General features: G+C 46.4%; 1 protein-coding gene across 3 annotated transcripts in view; it reads right to left on the reverse strand.

Moving 5' to 3' along the window:
* The window catches only part of ANKH (ANKH inorganic pyrophosphate transport regulator), a 102769-nt gene extending 78205 nt beyond the window's left edge, over window positions 1-24564 (reverse strand). The window contains exon 1 of one of the 3 annotated variants that reach the window (XM_082328676.1): window positions 24212-24564. In XM_082328676.1, coding sequence (XP_082184802.1) covers window positions 24212-24307 — 96 coding nt within the window. In that variant the 5' untranslated portion in view covers window positions 24308-24564. The remainder of the gene's footprint in view (window positions 1-24211) is intronic. The other 2 variants (XM_082328674.1, XM_082328675.1) reach the window with 2 other exon arrangements.
* Between the last annotated feature and the right edge of the window lie 1622 nt (window positions 24565-26186).

Genomic DNA, 26186 nt, shown 5'->3' on the forward strand with positions numbered 1-26186 from the left:
TTTCCTCACTTGAATGGAGATGCCCAACGGTATCAAATCTGCTGGTGGCTTTGAGGCAGGAATCAAAACACAAATGAGAAAGTTTCCAGATTCTTGGAGCTGAAACTCTTATGTTTATGCTGAATGACTGAGTTTTCAGAGCCCTAAGACAATATGTAAAATTGCATAACCTTGCCTGACAGACACTAATTCAGCTGTAGGTTGTCCAAAGAGACAAAGACAAACCAGAGTCTTATGAAAATCAGCTTAAGCCAACACGGAATAGGAATTAAGGTAAAATGGAAGAAATACCGCAGATAACGTCTGTATCTCCTGAAAAAAAATTTCACAAGAGGGAGTAGAGGAGATCATCCTTAAGTGATGTTAACACTGCATTAGTCATGCCATGCTAATAATTAGTTTGTTAACTGTTGAGAATGACTTGTTATTTGAACATGTAGGTTTACATATTAACAAATACTAACCTAAAATCTGACTCTGAAGTATCAGCCATCACTGATAACATCAGCATGTGAAAGAGAGAACAAATGAACAAACAGGCTTTCAAATTTGGATCTGCTTGCTGCTATCTCAGAGCTCCTGCGTGTCCAGTCAACTTTAACGTATCAAAATTTTTTATTAGATGATGATACAGACTTACAAAGTTTCCAGAGTTTTATGCTTGCCAGAAAACTGAGTTTGGATGTGGACCTATATATCTTTAGTTTCCCTTGGCCTGGAGTAGTTCTAGGGGTAAACCTTTTTCCCTCTCCCCAGTAGCCCTGAGACGTATTTCCTTCACACAAATTCAGTCTGTTAACATATAAGAAAGTAGAACTTCCTGGTCCAAGTGTCCAGTCAGAGCTACTCCTATCCCCATCCAACCCCACATGCCTGCCTTTACACACGCACACACGCACAACCATCCTCGTTTGTTGAAGCACTAGACTTTCCATTTTCTATGCATTTGCCAGGTCGTGGTTTGTAAGCACAGGAGCAGATTTGGCTGAGATACAGCGCAGAGATTTTGCAGGAGTTTGTGTTACAGTTGCACAAGAAATAAAGAGAATTAGACAAAACAAAAATTGCTGTTTGCATTTCCCAGCTTTGGAAATTTTTCCTTTTGATCGTTGTTTGCTAGGGAATTAGGGGGCCTTTAGAGTATTCAGGGACCTTCACTGACATAGCTTTGCCTTCTGCATCTCTTCTTCTCTTGAAAATGGCTGGCAAGATAAGTTCTTCCTGATAACCAAGGGTCATCAAGGTTTAGTGCCCTTCTATGGACACCCTTGCAACATCACTGCTTGCATCTGCATCCAAATGTGGACTGTGGAGGTAATTAAGATAGCAGGAGAGACTGGACTTACAAACAAAATGGAGCTTGCTGTACGATAAAGGTGCTTACACCGAGTTCATAATCTCCGAAATACAGCTCACAATTTGCACTGTCCCCAAAGAGCCACAAGTGAGAAATCCTTTCTCCACTCCGCAGCGGCCGGCACTCATGCTCGCCATGAGGAAAGCACAGAAACAGCAATGGTGCAACACCACGCTCATCTAGCACAGCCAGCCTCAGCAACGCAAACGCCGATCCTTCTTTTTTTTGGTATCGTGGGGAAAGGGGGGAGGAAGGCATTTTAACTTCACATATTACTTTATGAGTTTTCTCTTTAGTCTGAATGAGCCCCTCAACAGTATCACCAGGTGCTGGATGACGGCTTCAGAGCTACCTCGTTGTACCAGGTTTGGTATGCTGGATCTGTAGTGATCTCCGCAGCATCAGATGCACAGCCCCCAGGCTCCGTGGGAGGCTCCATGACCCCTGCCCACCACGGGATGGTCAGGACCAAGTGCCTGCCACTGAACAGTCGCATCCACCACAGGAGATCTGTTTTCAAGGTGGCACATTTTCTCAATCCGCTTGCTTTCTTCAGTTCAAAAACATCAACGGGAATTTTGGCAAAGGGCAGTTCTCACTGTTTCAGGGAAGACTAGGAGACTGGCTGTCACAAACCATAAAGTGAAACTTAAGGGGAAAACGGAGGAACCATCTCCTTGGGCACACTCCAAATATCTTATTTATATTCTGCCTTTTAAAGTCCACTCCTGCTGGCAGATACAGCCTCATTCTGCTAGCAGCAGCCAGAAATACAAAATGGCCTGAAGTTCAAAGCAGGAAAAAATCAATGCACAGATTTCATTTTATCGCACATACACAACGATTGGCTGAATTTGCTTCTACTTAATGCCTACAGCCCCAGGACAGTATTTACATACTAACTTGCATTTATTTTTAGATCAGGTAAGTATCTATTGAACAGGGAGGAAGAAACGGAGCAAAGTAGCAAGTGACTTGCATCACCCAACTCCACGTATTAGACAGAGCAGGTGAAATGGTGACAGTCACTAACAGTGAAGATAAACCTGAAAGCAGAGTTCTTAATTGTGAAAAACATTCAGCAGTGAATTATAATTATAATTTTATTTGTCTACAGTACTTCTGTCCCTAACTTTTAATTCCTCAGCTGATGACCTAGCAATTGAACCAATTATTTGAGCAGAAATTAGTTTTAAGACTAATGAGCTTCTTTCTACGAGGAAGTAGCTGCCGGGGACTGTGCTGTCACTAAGTGCTGTTCTGTTTGTCACTGCTCCCCAGTTCACAGATGATCTAAGTTCTGGCTTGGTTTGCTGCACACTTATGCTGAAGATGCCAGAGATATAGCTTTGGGACCCAGGTGAGAGCAAGAGTGCCAGCAGTGTAAGCATCCCTCAGTCTTTCCCGGTGATGGCTGGGGAAGGGAAGGAACTTAGATGCCATCTGAGTAAGAAGACCTGAGATCAGGGACAGGGGCGGGCAGGGGGTGTTTTTTGTGGAAGAGAGGGAACTTCCTTAGGATTGTGAGGTTCTCTGAGACATGCATTTTATTCATTTTTCATCCTAAATGATACTGACTGCAGGGCTATGAATTACCCCAGTGCTGACACCTAAGCTGAGACTACAGCAGCAGCGCTGAGATCAGTGATACTCGAGTAAAGGAAGCAGTGAATAGGCGGTCATTCAGTATAACATCAGGTCAGCTCGATATTTAGAGAATTCATTACGTACGTTTCCAGAAGAAGCATGACTCAGATACATGTGACCGAGAGCATCTGCATAGAAATTGGAGGCAGATGTTTGCTAGCAGGCAAAGCGCAAACTTTAGGAGCAACAAGATCCATGGAAAAGGTGGGTCTTCAGGTTTCTGGTGGAAACAATATTTTTTGACTACCGCTGTAACAGCAAATAAGGGATTACAGTTGCAGTGTCATACGAACTAGAAAGAACATTAGAAGAAAACAACTAGTACTTTCTGCGGTTCTTTTTAAACAGAAGATGCCAGGTGTTCAGATACTAAGAAACTACAGTCTAGGTGATCTAGAATGAAACATGGAATTAAAATACAGAATACTGTAACTGAACTATAGCAATGCTTACTTGAACACAGAAACTGTCCTGTCTTCAGAGTCTAAATTCTCTGGACACAGACACAGTAAACGAGCCAAGATATCATAATGAAAAAATCCCTTCCTCTGCATAAGCACGCTTAATCTTTATGTTAAGCTTTACTTCAGTATCTGTAAGCCTGCATTTTCACTACTTAATAGATACTGAGATTCTACAGTAAAAGGAAAAGACTGAAACACAGACTTCCTAAATGTAGATGAATCAAGTAAATCACTTGAATTTCATTGTGGGGATTTTTTCTTTTTTTTTTTTTGGAGTAGGACTGTACATTTGTGCAGGGTTGTATTGTCTCATCATCTGCAACATTTTTCTTCAATCTTTTTTTCTGAAACGTAATATTGCGACTGATGCTTTCCGCTCTCCACAGCTGTTTTACAGCCTTTCTCATTTTGAGCTGTCTGGGGTTTGTTCACTACCTGTTAGGGTATTTGGCTAGACTAATACTGTTTTCTGTTCCTGCTATTAGTTTTATAAATATAATTGAGACAATACAATATTGAAACATTGGTTCTTTATCCATATTCTAAAAAGAAGAGGAGTGAAATGTATTGGCTGTAGCTTCAGAGCAGCCTGTTTCATGGCCCTAACTAGCCTTCCTCCTTCATTTAACTGTGTTAAGAATGGGTAAAGTCAGCTGTATGTTTTGTTGCTCTTCTGTAAGTAATATAAACATTTATCTGTACAGAAAATTGTGGAAAATAGAACTATTCATGTACAGTAGTTTTCAATTTAGAGTTTCAAACAGAAACTACACGCTTGCCTGAATCGCTGCCTTAAATTCCATTTTCACGGAATTAACGTTATGAGGGATCAGCTTTATCTGAGCTTTATTCCCAGAAAATATCTCACACTTCTGTAGAGTGAGAATCAGCTTTTTGCTTGCTCAGGTCTGAGCTTGTTCTTCCCAGCAGTTGCTGTCCAGCTCCGCCAGTGGGCAAAAATGACTTCCAATGGAGGCATCGCAGACAACACTCCTCGCGTACCCGCTGAAGGCAGATGCAGTGGTCTCCTCATCTCTTCTGGGAGCTCTGCATCTTACTATAATGATAATAACGATTTCTTCACAGAAGTACCCTTCAGTTACAAATAAAGACCAGGCTATTGGAGCAGTAAAAAGAAAGAACATCCCTTGCCTCATTTTGTTAGTTTCATGAAAATCTGTGAGGTTTGGCTGCTACTTTCTACAGCTGACATCCTGCAGCCTCATTAGGATTATCTGGTAATAGTTCATAAGTAAAGATGCCTTTTCACACACTGCTGCTGTCTCTTTTTCTGTCAATGACGAGTGCCAGCTACCTTCTCTTTCATTGCTGACTTCTCAATCTATGGCAAACAAGCCCTGGTAATACAGTTAGTACAAAACAAAGGTATTTTTTAGGCAGTAATAAAATAACAAGTGTTTCATCTACTAGCTTCTCTGTTCTTTCCTCTCTTTCTCTTCTGGAACACCACTAATACGCCATAAGCACTCAGCAGTGATTTCAGCTCTACATTACTGGAAGCAAAAGAAGCTGAATCATGCCATATGAAGAAGCACATACCCCGACTTTTACAACAGCGCTAACTTCTGACAGAAGCTGTGGAATCGGTAGAGCCACAAGCTTTGATGTTACAAGAGAAACTGCATGGGCACAGGCGATTTCATTCCTTGTAGGCGAAAAACTGGTGGACCTTCATCTTAAATCCACATTGGTCTGATGGGTTAACAGACTGCTGTTTGAAGCCTTGCATTTGTTCCTCTCTCATGATCTTTTCTTTTATTGTCCGAGTAAAGGGAGATTTGCTTATTGGCATATCCCAGGCTCTTGAGTTTTATTCTGCTTTTTACATAATAAGTTCTTTGTCCGGAAAGCAAAGCAATGTGATGACTATAGCTTTTGTTCCAAGGTCTGGGCTGAGTTCTGGGCCATTAAGACTCTTTCCAACTGTAGGATCTCGTTCCCTCAGGCTTTTTATGTAATGGGTGATAAAGGAGTTGGAAAGCAAATTTATTGCCTCTTTTTCTTAAAGGCTTTCCTTTTCATCCTTGACAGTGGTAACGGAACCTTTACCGCTGATGCTATTGGGTTTCTCCTGAGTGTCTTATTTTTTGGTGTCATTAACAAGATAAGTTATCCTTTGCTAAATCTCCTCCTCCTGTTCACTTTCGAGGGTCATGTTTTTGCATGGCTTCAATGTTAATGTGCAGAAAGTTCCCACCAAGCATATGGAAACTCTACAGACCATCTTGGATTAGGAGTGCACTTACTGGTCACAGATCTTCAGCTATCTCCTCTGTGGGTATCAGATATTACAGACAGCCAAAAAGTTCCAGTGAGCCAAAAAAGAACTGGAGCCACTTTTATGTCATGTGATATTCTTCTTCTTTCTTTTTCCCAGACTTCTGTCTCTCTATTTTCAGTTCGGAAACTCGTCGTTGTGCCTGATATCCATGTTCCCAGTGAGGATTATTTCTGATGACTTTACAGTTTCATAATGACATTGAGCAATGGCTGACATCTCTCTGCACAGGCTGCAGCAATTTCTATTTCCAGACTGTCTTTATTCTGCTTCGTTAAGAATGATACAGCAAATTTCTAATTCACTACCAAGAGTGAATGAAAAAGCTCAGCCTTTTAAAAAGACTGGGGAAGAAAAAAAATCAGTTTTCCACTTTCTAAGGACACTGCTACCTACATATGGCTATGGGGAACATAATGACTCTTCAAGGAGGGAATGTATTCAGGGAGACGCCAAATCTGCACCCGTTTCCCTATGCATTAGTCTAGCAATGAAGAGCGATCATGAGAGATGAAGAGGGAATAGCTACGCTGCAGAAAGATTTCAACCTTTCTGACTCTAGGATGCAAGTATAAAGTAAACAGATCTGACACTTTATTTGTGGAAGAATGAACTCTGCCCCGATTAAAAAAAAATATAAAGGTCAACAGCCTTCATGTCTCATGAGGACACAAGCTGAATGCAGCTGGATGCAGGTACTTCTGCCCACGGGAGAGAGTCGGCACAACCGAGTGCACTACGGGAAATCCTGTTCGCTCCTGAGGCACCCAGGGATGGGGATGGCTGGAGACGATAACAACTACTTTGCAAAAATCTTTTCAGTGCCAACAGTAATTAATACCAATGCATTCAGGGGACGGGAATCCTCTCCTTGCTACGCACACCCAGGCACCTTGCACACGGGCCAGGGTCTGTGGCCAGTCCCACCATACAAATGTCCTTTCACAGCGATAAAAGCACGAGATTGCAAAAAAAGTCCTTGAGAGGAAGGGTGGCGGGAGGATTCACCTCTCTGCACGTACAGCAGTGGGCAGAGCGAGACAAACCTTCTGCTTCCCCCTCTCACCGGCCGTTCCCCCGCGGCACAGCCGAATAAGGAGCAGGGCCAGATGACGGCCGCGGGTCAGAGCAGGTACGACACACCTGACAGTCTGGCTGTTTGCTCCCAACTGCTGTCAGCAGAGCAATTAGACCGTGCTCAATCAGCGCTCGGACACTCGGATGTACGTGGTGTAACTAAAGAGAGAACAGAACCCCCGAGTCAAGTAAAACTCCCTTTTCCCTCACCCGCGACTCAGCCAGATGAAAATGCTTAATCTCTCAGACACAGAAGTAAGCCTCTCATGTTTCAGCATTTGCTCTCCTTATAGGATGCATCGTTCTAGTCACATCATGAAAACATTTTAAAATCACATTTTTAATTAACTAGAGCAACACCAATATGGCTCCTTAGTCACTGCATTTATGCAGAGGCCAACAAATTTGATGCCCGCACTTCTAAAATGCTGCATTTCTGAAGGTACTGCGTCTTATAAAACTTGTGATAATTTTTTTCTTCTAATATCTCATTACTGTCATAATGGTTGCTTTGCTTTCAGAAGGACCAAAGCAGCCTAATTCCAATGTATGGAAATACACAGACTGAGACTTTCAAAGTGGCCGACGGGAGTTAAGCCTTTCTCTCCTGGTGCTCTCAGCACAGTCTGGATGCTTCCCTCTCCGGCGTACTTTTGGCACTCTAGTTTTTTACTAAGAATACACTACAGCAGCAGTGTTTAAAAGGATTTTCAAATCACAACGCCAGCCTGCTATTTGGAACACTGGGAGAAGACATAAGCACTGAGAAAATGGGAAGGTATTTCATGTTTTGAGATTGTCCTAAATCAGGGTCAATGGTAACAACAAAGCAAACACTGACACTCGGCTTTGATTTATCATTAGCATGCAAAACAGAAAAAATGAACAGATAAGCTGTCTTGTGAACAGCGATAAAAGGGCATCGCCAAATCCTTCCAGATTTTATTTAACATGTTATCATTGAAAGCACTTCCTTATGAACCTGAATATACATTGTCTTCTCTCATTGTATTTTTCCTCATTCGATTGAGTAACGTCCATCCCCGAGCTCATCCTTTTTCTGTCCCGTCCCCCGCCCTCCGCTCATTCTGCTGGAGCAGAAAATGAACAGAGCTTTGTTTGTTCGCCGGTGCCAGCAGCAGCAGCAGCAGCAGCAGCGGTGGCAGCAATGTCAGCCCCGCAGAAGCAGCCGCCCTGCCTCCGCAGCCCCGGCCGAGGGGACACCTCCTGTTTCCGGGAATCGTGCATCCCAATGAACTGCTGTTCCTCTGAGAGAACAGCTAGCAGGTTTGTGGAGGTCTTAAGTAAGCAATGATTTTTAAAAAAACAAAGGAAGAGACATTAAAAAACCAGTATTTTAGAACTACCGCATATTCAGAGAGATGATTAAAAAATTTGCTATGAGAAGAGAAAAGCATTCGAAATTAGGGCTTAAACGACAACGCCAGGTTCTCTTAGGTAATCACTGGACAGAATAAGCTGAAGCCAGAGCATCTGCTTTCTTGCAGCTCCACTCACGGGCTCCCATTCCTTTTTGTGTATATATGGAACACACACTGGATACATATACGCAAAATAATAGTTGCCTGTACCAAGTTCTGCTTTCTCTCTTTCTTCCTATCACACAGGGAAGGGAAACAACTTCCAAGGGTATAGGCTTTGGTCCTTTGCTGTGCTCCAGGCACACATGCGATGATAGCATGACTCATTAACTCAGTGTTAAAAGATCAGCTTTCCTACCCCTTCTCTCTCCAGAGCCTCATTCCTCTGGTAGCCTGGAGCCTTCTCCATTTCCAGCTTAAAGATACACACAGTTTGTTTATGTCAGATGTTGCTGCCCAGTCAGCTCTTGTTTGCAGGTAGGCTAACATCTTCCCTTATCTACATACACGCAGCAAACTTACTCATGCTTTAGTGGGATACAGACATCAAGGTCTTCCAGTTTCTCCTTCTCAGATAGGATGAAAAATGGAGAAACTAATAGCTGGGGTTTCTTTTACCTAATCTTTTGAACAAGCATGAATTGGCCTGCCTTAAGTATGTGTGGCAAGAACTGTTCAAAGTATCCCAGGTGAAATCTCACTTGAGGCATGTATTATCTCTACTGGGAGACAGCTCATCAGATAAATCCTCCAAGATCTCCAATCTTCTCATCTTTATGTCATCCCCACATATTTCATATTCTTCTTTTTTTCCCCAGAGAACAGGAGCCCTTTGTGGTAATACTTCAGGCAGCATGCGGTGCCTAGGTAGGGAAACACCCATTCATATTCCTTAGGAGACAAACCTGCTTTGGTAAACTTAGAGATTTGCAATCTGAGCTCTTGAGAGTGCTGGGCAAGCCAAAAGCTATCTGCTACAGAAGCTGTTATTTCACTAATTTGTTTATTCAGAATACTTTCTCCTAGCTGCATGTTTTGACTCTTTCCATTATACCAGTCAGCTTGTTGCTCCCTTACTCTCTTCCACTCTTTTGCTTTATTTATTTTTTTCTTCATTACCAACCTCTGTAGAAATGCTATCAGCAATTTCTGTAAGGTGGGGAGATTTTCAAAAAGAGTCTTAAAATCAGCGTTGGCTCAGCACAAGTTTAATTTAGAACATGTGATGGGTCTGACTCACGCAGTGCTATTCACGCCATCCGTCCCTGATTTGGAACAAGCCTAGTAGTTTAGTTATGACCTGAAAATGTCTGAAGCCAAATTATATATAGCATTTTAAAAATATTTATAATGATGTTAAGAATGGTTATAAACATCTCCAAAGTCCCTCAAGTGATGTGCAGGTTCACAATGGATACATTTCTGCCTGAAGCCTACACTGAACACCTCCTTCACAACATCTGGACTGCTCCACACAATGCATTCACGCCCATGTAAAATCACTGAGCTTGACATTCTTCTCCCAGGTCTCCTCAAAGGATTGCCTTTGAAAGAATACACCAAAGAGCAGAAGTACTCTCTGATCCAGAAGAGGCTTTGCTGAGATTAGATTCTCTCAGCACTCCCAACATCTTTATCTCTGACCTTGCAGGTAAGAAAACATCACTGGTCAGCTACAGCAACGAGACCTCTATGGCAGGATGAACAGGCATGTGAGGAATGCAGGCAATGTTATTCTCGTCTGTGATCCAGAAATTGGCTTTAAGACTTAGCGAGAGAATAATCACCCTGACCTTCGTTTGCAACATCTTAAAAAAAAACCACCAGTGAGGGCAGCAGCCATTTCCCACGTGCCATCAGACACCAATATGCAGGGAGAAAAATTGCACTGCTTCAGTGCAGCACCGTGCTGAGCAGGAATTCAAAACGAGCCACTGGAGTGAGGCCGACAGGGAGCCGCAGCTCACCGGCAGCGGCAGAGCAGCCACAGCCACGTCTCGCCAGCGCTGCGACATGCCTGCTCCTAGAGAAAAGTATCTGAACCAGACTGACCCGGAGCTGGCCCTGACACGGTGGGAGGTGAAAGGAGGAGTACAAACAGCCGGGCAGCACGTTCCCTGGTACCGCAACTGCATGTCTGGAGGAACATGAAGAGGCGAGCACGGACCCTTTGCTAGATAAAGTTCTGCAGCTTTAAAAAGCTCACATTCTTCACTTGAAGCCTGGCGGCCTCATACAAGATAAATACCTGTGCATGAGCTTAACTCAGGCCTAAATTTGAAGACTGCAAACATCAAAAAGATTTCGAGTTAAGCATTTCTCTTGCTGAACAGGGCCTCTCGTTTGCAAGGGAGGAATCTGCCGGGGGTGGGCGGTGGGAACCTTGCTCTCATGGTGACGGTGGGCTGCTTGCCTGCAAACGGCAATGGGACATGCTCTGGGGGCAGCCCATGGACAGGCACAGAAAAGGAAAAGCAGAGAGGACAGAGGGGAAGCAGGTATTTAAAGATTACAGACTACTCCGGAGGAAAAAAGGGCAGCAAATAAGTGGTGGCAGGGTGACAAGGGGGACGCAGGGAGGAGGGTCAGGAGCTGTCCAGGGCCACGAGCCACAGCAGTGCACGGGAGGCCCCAAGCCAGGGCTGAAACCAAAAAATCCTCAGTTTTAAGTAAACAGGTATAAACTAAGAGCCAAAAAAAAAGACGGTAAAAGATGAGACTGAGGATGGCCAATCCTTTTCGGTTCGGCTTGGTAGGCTGCAGACGCCAGACTGTTGGTTATGGTGCTGCATCAGTGTGCTGCCACGCAGGGATTCAGTGGAAGGGAAAAAAAGGATTGAATTGTGAGCAGCTCCCTATTTTTATATCCTGTTTCTCTCTTTCTCAATGGGATGTTTTCTTTCTTTCACAAAGGAATCACAAAACAAAGGGATATACACAGAAGATCTGAGGTTATAGAATCTTATCAGGCCAAAACAGAAAGAAGAAAAGTGTAGAGGTATTTGATGCTAAATGTCATGAGACTATAGAGGCACTATTCTTTACAGAAAGCAAATGAGAGATGCTTATGTTTGTAGTTGCCTTTGAAACCAACTCCCAGAAGTTGCAATAATAACCTCTTACAAAACAGCTACTAATCCTTTTCTGTAACTGTTCCAAGCTGTCTGTGCATCCCTCATCCCTACGATGTGTCAACAGCAAACTGAAACAGTGCTTAGCGTCCCTAGTGCTATAAGCATGTTAAGAGTGAAAAAAAAAAAAAATCAAATATCCTTTGTTCTTCCAGCTGTAGACATAACCACTTTCCTGTCCGGCCAATTTGCGTATTTCTTGCCACAGCACTCCATTCTCAGAGTTCTCAAGAGATAAGGCAAACTCATCTAGAAATCACTGTATTCATATCTAATGGTTTCAGGTGCTGCAACTATTATCTGCTCTTGAAAAAAGGTCAAGGATATTAGTGAGTCATGTTTTTTCCTACATTTATTTCTACAGTTCAGCGCAGGTTATCCTTTATCGCCAGCTGGACGAGTATTGCTTTAACATTCTTCTTGGTGCTGGTCATACAGAACCTGATTGCCTTTTCGTTAAGCTAAATTTATACTGGCATGCCTCCTCTGTCTGCTTTAGACTTTCAGCGGGACGAGGGAGGAAAAAATTTCTAGCTCATTATTCAGCAAGATATCAGTGATGAAATTACAGCCCCACAGCCGCTTCGTCTGTAAGCATCTCAGCCTTTCTAATGTGGTGAAAAGCTTTCATGACCCGAAGACAGGCATTTGCTGGACACTGGGACTTCTGGGATGTGCTGGTACTTCCGAAGCCAAAGCTGTCAGGCTTTTTCCTTGCAGGCAGCCTCCCCCTTGATCTAAACCTCTCTCTCTTACTACTCATTTCCCCTTTCAAATCAGTGGATGCACACAGAATACAACAGGCTCCGTATCTGCCGATTACTGCAAGCACGACCAAACCCTTGGAGCTCAAGTCACAAATACGCCACTTAACATGAGGTTTCCTTGACAAAGTCCTGAGGCAATGATTGTGCCTTTGCTAGCTATTTTTTCCTTAGTGATGCAACCACCCACAATGCGGTAGGAGCTTGCAGCTGACAAAAAAGGCATGCCGTGATTTGGAAAAGCTAGCCCACAACTATACAGGCCTCTTCCGGACAGCGATACAAAGCTCACCAACAGGGCAAGCCTACAATAAGAAAATGTCAAGCAGGCTACCTGCTGTGATTTCTCATAAATTTATTAAAGAGAGAAACGTTGGCCTCTGCACAATATTAGCAGAAAAAAACCCACACTACTTATTCATTAGATCCAGAAGGCATTGCTGAAGAAAGCTCTTCCCAAGACTATTACAATGCTGGAGCATGTCCTAACCAGTAGACCGTTGACTGCATCTCAGAAAGCTCATATAAGAACAAGACGGTGAATGCTGAAAGGTCGTCATGCTTTCATGCTTTGAAATAAAAAGCTCTGAAGCAAAATGACTGCCCACAAGTATATAAAGAACAGTGGCGCAGTGATCAGGAGTGCTCTCAAGGTCACATTTTGAAAAGATGAAATCCATGTACAAAATCATTGATTCAAAAATAAAGTGGCATTTCCACATGCAACCACCCTAATAGCATGCAACCAGAGGCAGCTCAAACTATAAGGGACGCATCAGGTGTGCGCGCAATTACCTAAGTAGTCCCACGCACAGCTCTTGTTCTTATTTCCTTAACCATTTTGCCTTGTGTGTAAGCCAGTAAGTAATCAAGACAGCACTTTAGCACCACTCAGTGTATAATTCTCCTACAAAGGCAGTCGCCTGCTCACAACACACTACGTACATGTGCACGCATGTGTGCATCTTTTGTATTAGAGAAGTACTTGAAAATCCTGTTTACCTGTGGCAAACAGAAAGCTTTTTGTGGATAACTACCTTTGGTGTCTTAAGGATCTGAAAAATGTGTTGTGGTTTGGACTTCCTTTCCCTTTTAAAGCAAATGCTTAAGATTGCGAAATCGTTACGCCCCAACATAAACACAGGGGAAGCTGACAGTGCTGGCATACTAAATTTGGAACCCCAGCAGTTGTTTTGTACTACTGTAGTGCAGAGAAAAATGTCCAGAGATGTCCCCGTGACTACACAAAACCAAGGACAACTGGGGTTATTTTGACGGGCTTCAAAAAACTATGAGCAAGAGAGGGCAAAAATTCAAATTTAATGAAGAGGATGATCCAAATACTCAGATTGGAAGATTTATTCCCCATGCCCTCTGAGGCAGCCCATAGGCTGTGCAAATGGGGAAAACCAGCTGCCCTTCCAAGTACATCACTTGATATGTTCACTTCTGCCGGGCAGAGTCGGTGACCGGTTTGAACTCCTCTCCTTAGCTGACCTCTTGGGCTCAGGGGATTGCAAATAATCCTAGCGTTCAAAGTCATCTCCAAAGTGCCACAACGGGGGAGGAAGTGGGATGGACTGATGGAGTAAGTTGCAAAAGCCAGTAACAGGACGAGGGTGAAATGGATGGGCTCCCGGTAGCAATTAGGGTGAGGAGCTGCACTGCAGGCTCCAGCCTGGTGACAAAACCCCCTAAACTAAACGTAACTAAACGGCTCCAGCACCCATGGGACAACCAAGCAAAACAAAGGATTTGCAGAATGGAGCTGGAAAGACGGTAAGGGCGCAGGGCTGGACGTGCACTTTATGGCATTGCAGGACCTGAAACGTCCCCTGTGCCTGCCGAGTCTCGTCTCAGCAGCTATGCCTTTAGGCCCTTTAAAAAAACTCAGCAAGGCTCTAGTTTAAAAGCAGAGTTAAGAGCTCCAATACTCCATGCTGAGGACATCTCAACACTCCACTTCTCTCATACTGGAAAGGTCCTTGTATTTTGATAAGATCATATTATTTGTGTTTTTCCTCCTCAGCTCTGCCGGGGAGACCCCAGCGCTATGCTTCTATAATGAACAAGACCGGGGTTTCACAGTCAATACTTTTATTAGCTAGGTAACTCTGGTTTCTCTCCCTAGCAAGTGCCCTCTGTACACTGAACCCGAGAGGCGTCATGTGAAAAACAGAAGGCTATAAGACAACTGTTTAGTACTAGAAATCCTGCACCTCTGAGGTTTTGTATATTTTACATTAGTATGTACAATTCAATAGGAAGCGGCCATGCTAACAGCCCATAACTACATTACCCTTCTAGATTGCACTGTCTTTGAGAAGCACATAGTTCCCGAGCTGCTCATCTCCCTCACCAGTAGAAGTGGTCTTCAGGTTTGACCCACCAGGTACAGCACTTTACATTGATCACAACACTCTGTGCTTTCAGTGACTCACTGAATTTGAGCCTACGTAAAACGCCACCACCACCTAACACCGTCTAAAGCACAGCACTCTTCATGCCAACACATTTTAGAAGGAAGTAATGCGTGAGAGGGAACGATTCCTGCTTTTTACATGGAAAATCACCTGAAAACCTTTTCAGTCTGAATTGTGTTTAACTGCCCCAATCTCTCTCGTTGCTCCTGGCCACGTTCTCCTCCACGGCAGTGACCTAGCTAACCCTGTTTCCTCTCCTTCATGACCACACCGCAGCTGATACAACTGCAGACAGTCATCAAATTCCCTTTTTCGTCCAAGCTATAAATGCTTCGTTTCTATCATTTTTCCTCTTATGTAACTGACATTTTTTCCCCTCTCACCAGAACTGAAAATGTGAAGTCTCTTCCAGGCCAGCAATGCTGCTAAATATTTGTTTTCTTCTCAAATGGCCTAAACGCTTTGTAATTGGTAAGATACTGACAGAGGAAATGGTAACGATGGACTCGTGCAAAAGCCTGTCTTTCATCTGCAGGACGGCAGATTTGAGATCAAAGGCTGCCAAGTTCTTGGAGCAGGTTGGTATGCTGCGGCAAGGGAAGCCTTCGCAATGAGGAGGGAGCTGCTGGAGGGGGAACGCAGCTACCTCACCTTCGCTGGCCCTGGCTGCGGGAGCAGCGGCTGCCGCCCATGCCAGAGAGGTTATACGAATGAGATACTGGTTACCGACAGGCAGCAGAAGGAAAGAGGGGTAACACAATGTGAGTGGGAAGCAAACAGGGAAAAGAGTCTAAGAAAATCTAAATGTAAATCCTGCATTTTCAGGGAAGTAAATGTCATTAAAAGTACCAACATTAAAAAAAAAAAACAAAACCAGCAAGAACAGTGGGTGCAGTGTGGTTGCACCCCTTATACCTACACAGGCTGCCCATCCAGCTCAATGAAGGAAAACCAACAGTCCCAGCTGGCATGCAGCAACACTTTCTTTGGCCAGAGCAGGTCAAAGCCGTGCAGCCACAAAGATCCAAGGCCAGCACACGAAAGCTCAGGTATGGCCTGCATCTGACTTCATTCACTAATTCAAGTACGAAACACAGGTAAGAAGCCAAGAAGACAGACCGTCTCCTTGCCAAAAACCTTTCAAAGGTATTTGTCAGCAAACGTACTAGCATGTGCTTTGGTGTGGTCAGCTTTCAGCCCCACAGAACCCTGTACCTTAGGGAATATTTACGAGGAGTTGGAGACAGGTAACTAAAAAGATGTAAACACAAATATGCTCTCCAGCTTGCACGGATGTGAATTTTCTCTGCATCTCCACTGGAAAATTTTCTGGGCTCTGAAAAGTGAAAAGGGCTGGAAACAATTGCCTTAGTGATCCAACAGCAATGCAAAAAAGCTGTGTGCAGCAAATAACTTGAAAATAAGTCGTGTCTTGCAGTTTATTCGCTTCCCACGCTAAAACTGAACCACTGAACCACTGAACCACTAGATCAGTAAAGCAAACTGGGCATGCTGGGCAACAGTGACGACCCTTTCTCCAACAGTAACACTCCTGCCACATCAGAAACAGTGAATTTTTTGCATTATCTTGGGGAAAATACTTAAATCAGCAGTTGAGATTTCATGCCATTGTAGCACTGATTTTCAAACAAACTGCTCTTAACTCTCCAGTATTCTTCCTTTTTCCTTTTCTACAATGCTCTTGAAAAGGGCATGGAAATTAACTGTAGTTTTGCAAATAACAATGCTGTACTGCAGCCCTCTTTGGAATGAAACGCGTGTTTACACCTGGAATTATTCTTAGTTAATGTTTCATGCAGGCGCTTTTATTCTGCACTACATCTGAAAGGAACTAATCAAGAAAAACTGCACATGCAGACAAACTAAAGCAGGGTAGCAAAGTTCTGCAGAAAATCTGAAAGATAAGCGATACCATAGAGGAGACAGAAGTTGGAGAACTGCAGAGCCTTGCTGTTTCCGACACTGAAGTTCATGGGTCATTTAGGTCTCCTGTTCTTATGGCGGTTCTTTTTTAATCCTCTGGCTAACAGTTCCCTGAAAAGGCAGCGGCGGTGTCTAAAGCCATAGCTACAGCAGTATCATGTCAGTAGAAAATCAATCAAGCAGAAGGAAGCATAATCTGATGATGTAACTGCACATTAACACCCCTGTTTCTCTCTCCCCAAAATCCACAGGTTTCCAAGTACAAATAGGATGCGGTACTAACAGCTAGTTACAAGCTACAATAGCTTGTTAAAATCTAAGGTCATTACAAATTTTCCATATTTTTTTTAAGAAACACATGTTCTGATGTGCCATTTAAACTGGAATTGAGCCCAGCAGTAATATATATGTTATTTAAAAACATCACAGATTTCTGAAAGCAGCTACAAAGCAAGATCTGTTTGGAATTGCTCAGTTTTATGCACGGAGGTTTCTGCATGAGCTGGCAGATATATTTAAATTTTCTATTTATACAGCAACTTACATCCATGTTTTACAAACATGAAGGAATAAACTTTGTAACTGCCTTGTGAAACACATCACTATTTTAGAACTGACAAAATCCACACAAAGAGAGAGATAAACGCCTTGTCTAGGATGAAGGTAGGAAGTCAATTAATAGCTAGAATCTGCACTTTCAGAGCTGGAGCCTTGCATATATGCCTTCTTTGCATACAAAAAGTCACTTATCTTCAAACAGTCATAAGATTGGTCATGTCATATAAGCTTTTGTATACAACCAAGTTCTCCACGCAGCAGCAAAATGAATTCAGCTTTCTTGGTTTCATGAAAATGCAACTACAGTAAATGAGCAAGTAAACTGCTGAAACAAATCCAATGGTCAGTTCAATTGGAAACCAAAAGTTTTACTGGGGGTTTTCTCTCCAGGACACAGAATACAGTGGTTCAAACCTCTTTTAAAATTTCAGTTTTGAACCCATGTTTTAAAATTAGGTTCGGGGTATTTTCATCTCTCCTTCCTGATGCTGTCTTAGTCTACCAGATGTTCACTGACATAGGGAGAACCCAGTTCCCCTATCTCTGAAATAAGCACCAGAAGTACTCGGCTACCGCATGACCCTTTTGCAGTGAATATCCAGTGATATGATGACTGGAGTATCTCCAGAGAGAGCCCTCCACCCCAGACACTGGGACTCGGGACTGCTCGGCAAAGGGGTAAATACACGTGGTCTCCCACCGCATCGGTTACTCTACTGGTAGGGAGAATCGTTTCCACCCCCCTGACCTAAAAGTTTTATTTTCCAACAACCTACTAGACAAGTAGTATCTGAACTCACATTTCTGAGATAAATTAAATTACTTCAGAAAAAAATAAGTGGCTGGTTGGTGCTGCGCGGGGTTGCTTCTCCCTCCCTCCTTCCACCCCTTGCTGGAACTAGGCTATCTCTGCAGTTACATAGCTAGCCAACTACTTCAGACATGCTTGATGGGTACCATCAAGTATGAAACCTGCCGGTTCTTAACAGGGAAGCATAATAAAGTCCGGAGAAGTCCTTACAGCCGTGCTGACACAGCAGTGGGGGGCGGGAGGCAATGGGAGCGGGAAGCGGGGAACTAGAAGAGTTTGTGAAGGAGGGAGAGGGTAGGACGAAAAGAGAGAAGGTACTGACAAACGAGCCATAGCACAGATCCTAGCTCTAGATTGTATATTTTACGCTATGGCAACATGGAGCACTACAAGGCATGGACTCCTCATTTCATAGGTTCATTCTCATCATTTCTAGTATCATCTGAAATCTTCAGTGGCGATAGCCCCACAGCTCTTTATAACCTGTTTATTTTGTACCTTATGTGCTATAAAATGCAAATATATATTGGTTTAGCTGCCAGGAATATGTGTCTTTGTTACCTTTAAGAACATAAATGCATTGCTGAGATTTGGCTTTTATCTGCAAATATTTTATGAGATCTTTGACTTCTTCCCAGATCTCAGCATGCGTTGGTTGCCGTGAGACTCCAGCAAACGCCCTGCGTGACTGGTGAATGCAATGCCTGGTACCTAATGTCCGCTGCAACTAACGTAGACATATAAACCTAATTAATCACTAGGGTAGTCTCAAGAATTGTCCGTGTTGTCTGCAGGCCACTTAGCACTGGCTTGAAACCCCTCAATGCTCGGCAAACAACTATTTAGGAGTTAAGGCTGTAGGGCTCAGGCTGGCATGCAAAAGCAAGTAAAGCCATGTTCCTTAGAAGAAGAAAGTCTCTAGAGTCAGCACAAAGGTAGAAATCCTGAAAATTACTACTTCAGGTGTGTGTGGTTTGGTTTTCAATCCTTCATATAAGGTCTCACTCAGATTTTCTCACTCCGAACAGGGAAGTTAGAGGTATTTCACTGATATTGCCTAGTAGCCGCTTGCCTGACAATTTGGCTTGTGCATCCTGCAGGAGAAATTAATTCCTTCAAAATATTACCACTGAAACAACAAAAAAAATCTGTTGATAGCCTACGCTGTAGATGTTTGCTTCTTCAACACAATTTCATCTAAATTTAATTTAAAATGCTGAACAGTTCACATTAATTTAAAACAAATAGGGCACTTCCATCAGTGTGCCATACTAATAATGTGGTTGTGGTAATAACATACAGTCATGGTCTACACGAATTATAAGACCTTGTTAGCTTTCTTGTTTATATGGTACTGAAGTCCTGCGTGATTTCAACGAGCCCCTGACCTCTCACAACAGCAATAACAGGAGTACTTTGCACTCATACGGCACCTTTCATCTCGGCGCGCTTCTGACACATGAATTTTCATTACATCCCTGTGACATCCAGGTAGGCGTCTAGGCACACTTCAAAGGCAGGGGAACTGTGCCACCGAAAGGTTACGCAACTTGGCCCAAATCCCCGGGGAACAGCTGGGAATGTGAACTCTCCCATTGCTTGTTCTGAATGTCCAGACAATAACACTTACCCCAAAAATGAGCTTCATAAAGCATTAATCAAAATGTTTAACCCCCTACTAAGTTTCCAAATGGCATGGGCAGATGATAAGCTCACTAATTCTTTTTGATACATTATTCATGACTTGTTCTCCTTTTCTGGCAACACTTTTTTTCTTAAGAAAAAAAAAAAACAAAACAACATTGAAATACAGGGAGAAAAAAACGGTTTGTTCTTCAAGAAATTATTGCAAAAATAGTTTGGAACCCAAAACATTGAGCACTTCCTTTATGGCTCGCCTGTTTGATCCCAACCACCACACTGCGCGCAACGTACGGCAATTCGTCTGCAGGGCCGGAGCACCCGAGCGACCTCAGGAGAAAGCGGCAGCAGGACTCTGCTTGCTCGGTTTTAGTTTCCAAGGACCTACAAGCCGCTGAACAACATGATGTCTGCATACCTAACAGTTATGTTGGCAACTAAAACTGCCCAGCCAACAACTAGTGACAGCAATTGAAACTAATGATTCAGGGGCTCATGCATATGATAGCTAGAAAGGAAAAAAAAAACCTCCTACTGTTCCTGTTCATAATTAAGGGACGACTGCAGCCAGGCCCTGAGTTCAAAATGTTGCTCTCTGCCTGGCCTTTGCCACCCCGTGAGCAGCAGAGAGAGCTACCAGCCACATTTGCAAATTCTATTTAACGCTGCCTAGGGCTGATTCGGCACTTCTGAGGGAGTTAGTGAACTAACATGCACCTCGGTTTTCGCCTCTTTATAATAATGCTAATGCAAAGGTACACGTACATTACCAATCAGGCCACCACAATATATGTGAGCAGCTCTGAAACCGAGTTAAAAGGAAAACTGATGTGGGTGGTGACCGATTTTTGAGTGCACGGGGTAATGGTGGTATTATTCGCTGGGTGAGTTGTTCGAGGTTGTGCTGCGCTCCATCAGGTAGGAGCAGTTTATTAATTTCCAAGCAAGTACATCCAACAACATTTTTCAGGGGAGCCAGGATTTTTAATGCAAACTCTGCTCTCTAACAGCTGAGCTCTAAATAAAACACTAATTATTGTGAATCTCAGCATAAGATGATGAGGGTCAAATGCTCTCACCAGCAGAGTGAAAGGGAGAATCTTTCTTCTGGTGGTAAGCGTTAAGCTCTTGGGAATAAAACACTCTGTTGTGTATATTTCTGTGTGTGAGCATATACCTAGAGAAAAATAAATACATAAATACATGCATACACACACACATACACACATTTGTCTGGAGAAGGAATATTCAGCCAAAATATCTGGGACAATTTTCCTGAAGGCCTTATTCTAAGAAGAAAGCTATGAAGTATTTCATTTCATAAAAGCTATGTAGTACTGTAAATAAATTGTAGGGGAAATGGGTTGCAGAAGGAAATCATGGAAATAGGTTAGAAATGGTTTATTTCTCTAATCCTCTGCTAATTTACCTGGTCATGCATCAGGACTACCTTTTTTAGCAGGGTGGGGGGCGGAATCAGGTATTTGTCTAAGAAGATTTTATGAGGTGAACAGATGAGGTTAGCTCACTAGATGGGAGTAACTCTGTAATACAGCCTTGTCCTAAAGGGGTATTGGATTAGGGTCCAAAGGTCAACAGGAGGCTCTTCACTGGCTATAGCGGTTCTGGAAGTGACTGCAGGAGATGAGCTTGTTCGTTCTTCTGAGCGTTGCTCCAGCATTTTTTACTTCCTACAAATTGAACAGCCTTGTCATAGAAAACATCTCATATGGGGCAAGGGTGATAGTCATAAACGATGTTCAGCAAATATTCGCTAGCCTTACTGTAAATTTCCCTTAAAGTAGCAAGAAATCTAGAGACAGTCACATACCAAGGATCTGGCAATTTCCTAGTGATGTTTGCTACTGAATAGAACTATTCAACACCCAGAAAAGCCTCTCCAGGTAAAAAAAAAAAAAAAAAAAAAAAAAAAAAAGGTGAGATTCTCTTTGTTTCTCACTTTTCAATCTCAAGTACCTTACAGCATTAGGTTTTGTTAAAAAGGCTCTGCTTTGAACACTCTGCTTCCAAATACTCTCCCTGCTTGAGAGAGCAATGTATGAATGCAACACATCAAAAGGGTTTATGACTTACAGCGTTTCTTAAACACCTCTTCTTCCCTGGTCAGGCAAGGTCCACTCTCTCCCTAATTTTTTACAGTCATCTCTTACTTCTGACTCTCTTTTACAGTCATCTCTTACTTCTATGGTTCTCCTGTCTCTTTCACAGTGTTGTCCAGAGCGGGTAACATTACTTCATGCAAATTTTACTTCCCTTATCATTCTTAGAAATCTTTTTTATCTGCAGCATACATTCACAGGAGGAGGTACGGCAGCCTTTTCAGAGCTATCTGTTGGCACACCCATTCTATGTTGCTTCCATTCAGCCCTGTCATTAAAATTATTACCGTTTTGGAGAGCAGAAAGGTGACTGGCTCAGCAAGTCAGTATATTTTCAGCCACCCAAGTCCAACAGTCATGTCCTACAAGTGTAAAAAATAACTTCATGGATTATATACAGGAAAATAAAATCCCTGTCCTTTTGTCTGTAAGAGGTCCTCTTCAGACCCGGAGTTACTTTGTCCCTGCCTCGGTTTCCTGATTTCCCTGTAGGTAAGTCTCCCACTCGGCTGGTACAAAAAGCATCCTTCCAGCTCCCACTCCCAAGCTGGGGTTTTCTGCAGGAGTCTCCCTGGTCGCTAGGTTTCCCCCTTTTCAATTAAGCACCTCCCCTGGAGGGCCAATCCTATGGCTTGGCAATCAAATAAAACACATTTTCTGAGATATTCCGTCCGTAAGACTGTCAAAGTTGATTAGCTAAGTGCTTACATGTACCATCCACATGTTAACATCCCTCCCGTGCCACTGGTACCCAGCCAGCCAGAAAGTCCCTCACTTACAAAATCATCATCCCTTGCTTGCCAATTTTTGAAACCGTGGTCCAGAGCACACTGAAGTCAAGGGGATATTTTTCATGGGCTGACATGGATTTGGAAACAAGCTGACCTTGTATGAAGCAAACTGTATACATGCACCTGTCATACTCAGTTGCTGAGTGAACTCCTTTCAATTTAACTTCTGCTGTATGTTATTATCGTGGCACAGTTATTAGCATTTAAATCACCTTTTCCTTTGTCATTTCTATCTTTAGTTTTCCCTTTTTCCCCTCCCCGAGTATGACTGATGATAGAAGCCTGACTTAGTAGGAAATTATGTAGTTGTTAGACAAGGATGGAATTGCATTTTTTAGTATTACAGCTTATTTAAAGGACTAGGAAGCAAAATGCGATTAACACAGCCATGACAAACATATGATTAATGTCAGCTATTTTTTCCCACTGTACTATTTTTTCTTTCACTTTCTTCTTTACAAGTGGGTGAAAGCACACACTTAATTTTCTGGTATCTTTGCTCAAGGAGTATGGGAGCAATTGCCTGGTCTGCTTAGAAAACAAGAGCTTCTCAGCAAAACTGAGTGACTCAGGACAAGGATAAAAGCTGTTTGAGATGCAATACTCACTGTGGCTGCCCAGCTTAACACTCGTGAGTAAGTATTAGCGTCTACCGTCCTACTAAAAAATGTAATGATAGGCCCTATATAGTGCAGCCTGACACAAGACCGGGGCCTTACCTGTCATAAATACCAGAACACGAGAGAAGAGATTTCCCCACCCCACAGCGGTGTGGCGAACAAGCACCCTGCGTGGAAAGCTGGGGCAAAGGAGGAGCGGGTGCGTCAAGCACAAAACACGTTTTCAGTGCAAACGCGGCAAGCGGGGATTAGCAGGGCTGCACGTAAGGGCGACCGAGGGCGAGCCAGGGGACGGAGGGGCAGCTCCTCAGCGCCCGGGACAGGGGACGGGTCTGGTGACGGCCGAAGCACGGCGGCGGCGGCTCCTCCTGCTGTGCCCCCATCTTCCCGGGCTTCTGCCCCGTGGCCCTCACCGCGGACTCCCGGCTCACAAAGCACCGGCGGCGGCTCACCTGCCGCAGCCCCGCCGGGAAGCCGCCCCCTCGCCCAGGGGACGCGGGGCGGCTCCCCGCCGGGCTGCCGCCCTCCTCCCGGGATGCCGCGGCGGGGGCTGCCGGCGGCCGGGCTGGGGGGGGCCGCTGCGGCTGCGGCAGCGGCGGGGGGGCCGCGGAGCCCCTCGGCAGCGGCCGGCGGGGACGGGCGGCGGCAGCCGGGCCTCCCCGTCGCCGCGCCCCGCTCCAGCACGGCGGGTCCCCGGGCTGAGCCGGCGGCCGCCGCCGCCCGCGGGCTTGCCGGCTGCGCCGCCGGGCCGCGCTGCACTGCGCTAGGGGCTGCTGCACCTGAGCGGCCGTGTCAGCGGGGGCCCGACCACAGCCGACCCCCGGCACCCGCGTTATGTAATTTCAGATTATATAATCCTAAAATACAACGGGGGGGGGGACGGGGACGGGGACACCCAAAACCCAAGGCAGAAGGCGCCGTCCTTCCCCGCGCATCCAGCGGGGCGCGGAGCAGCCCGCGCTCCCGGGCCGCCGCCGGGGCACGTACGGCGGCACCGGCCGCCCGCCGTCCCCGCGATGCGCCGGGGGAGGACGGCGGGGCCCGGCCCGGCCCGGCCCGGCGGGGAAGGGCCCGGCCCGCCTCTCCTTCCCTTCCCTTCCCTTCCCCGCCGCCGCGCCGATCCCCGCCGGCCCGGCCCTGCGGGAGGGCGAGGGGTGGCCGCCGGGGGAGGCGCTGCCTTACCTGCTCCCCGAAGTCGATGGCGATGTTGGTGATGCCGAGAGGGACCAGAAACCGGATCAGGGGCCAGTAGTTAGTGAGCGCTGGAAATTTCACCATAGTCCCAGCTGCGCGGTGGCCCCCAGCGCATCTGCCGCGGCAGGAGACGGCGCGGGAGGACGGCGGGGGGGGAGGATGAAAGGGCAAAGGAGGAGGGTGCCTGCGTGTCCCTGTGCGTGAGTGCGAGCGGGGCGGGGGGCGAGGGCGAGGAGCGGCAGAGCCCCCTAAAAATAAAGCGGGCGGGGGCCGGTCCCTGCCTGCCCGGCGCGGCTCGGCCCTGGCGGGTGCTGGCTGGGCGGCGGGGCGCGCTGTGCTGCCGCCTTAGCAGGAGACCCGGGAGATCAAGTCCATCCCCGCCGCCCTCCTCCCACACAACAATGATCCGCCGCCGCCGCTGCCGCCGCCGCCGCCGCCGCCGGAAAAAAAAAGAGGAGGGACACCGCCGCCAGCCACTGGTGCGGGCAGCGCTGCCATCCTCGGGGCGCGGGGGCCAGGGGAAGGGCCGGGCCGGGGCCTCCCCCCGCCTGACGCTCGCCGGCGGCGGGGCGACGGCCGCGGCGCCGCGCAGGAAAACGCCGCCCTCCTCCTCCTCCTCCTCCCCGCCGCCGCCGCCGCCGCCGCGGGGCCGGCGCAGGCCGCGGTGCGGGGCCGGCCGCCGCCGCCGGAGGTCCCTCCGCGGGCCGGCGCGGCGCGGGGCCGGCGGCGGGGCCCGGGCGCTGGGCGCCGCTCGCCGGCGCGGGCTGCCGGAGCACGTGGGTTTGACACGGGCTGGGCAGACGGGCCCGCGGCGGCGGCGGCGGCGGGGGAGAGAGCGGCACCGAGCGGCTCCTCCCGCCGCCGGAGCGGCCGCGCTGCGCCCCCCGCCCGCGGCGGCGGAGGGGCCGAGGGGCAGCGGCCGGGCCGGGCACCTGCCCGAGCCCCCGCCCCGTCCCGCGGCGGGGAAGGCGGGGGTCCTTAGCGGGGCGCGAACCGAGGTGTCCGACCGGCGGCTCTCCTCCTGGTCGGACACCCACAATAAATGAACGGCGAACGCTTGCCGGTGCGACCGCGTCGTCTTTCAAAGTCTCTGCCCGAGTCCCGGAGAAGGGAGCGTGCTTGTGCCCCGGGGCAGCTTGCAGGGGGTCCTCGCTGGCTGGGGGCACGCTGGGCCCCTCTCACCCACGGCCTTGACAAACCGCGGGGCTCGGCCAGCGTAAGGGCCGGGGGAAAGGGGAGAAAGCGAGCCCCTTCTGAGCGCGTTGTGGAAGTGTCTCAACGTTTTCAGACTCTCGGGGGGGTTCGGGGTTTTGTTGTAATCGAGTTTCTCTGGGGCATCTAGGTTTGTGGTGTCACCTTCACCTTGCCACCTTCAAGGAGGGTTGGCAAGTATTTCGGGACGGTGGAAGCCCTGTGAGGAATCAGATGTCTGTGTCTGATGCTCAGAGGAGAAGTGGCCAGCAGAGGAGTGGTGGACAGTCTTCCTCACCCAAAGTCTCCTGTGCTAATATGTTCCTGTAACCGAGAGCCATTCCACGTATTTTGGAGAGTCAGCAGGAGGTGAGCTCCGAAAATCCTTCACAGGCGGATGACAGGCTGTGGGGTGGGCTTGGAGCGGGAGAGCCCCTGGTTCCCCGGGTGACTTGGCAAAGTCAGTCTCAGCTGTCACTGGAGGCTTTTTCCCTCCTACAGCTGGAGCTTGTCTCAAACAGCAGCCCTTAAGCTGGTACAGCCTTCCTTCTGGGCCCACCGGAGCAAACTCAAATGCTTACGAGAGTGCAAACCTGCCTTCATCCTGTAGATCACTTCAGATGCCATGGGCATGGTGTCCCGGGGATGATGGAGTGGAGCGGTGCGAGGCAGGAGAGGACAACAAACTGAGAAGAGGGGAGCAGGAGCTGTTTGTGATCGCCCGAGTGTGTCTGAATTAACAGCACCGAATCTTCATCACCCTAAGGAAGCT

This window comes from Platalea leucorodia, assembly GCF_965183815.1.
Source record: "Platalea leucorodia genome assembly, chromosome: 1".
Lineage (NCBI taxonomy): Eukaryota > Metazoa > Chordata > Aves > Pelecaniformes > Threskiornithidae > Platalea > Platalea leucorodia.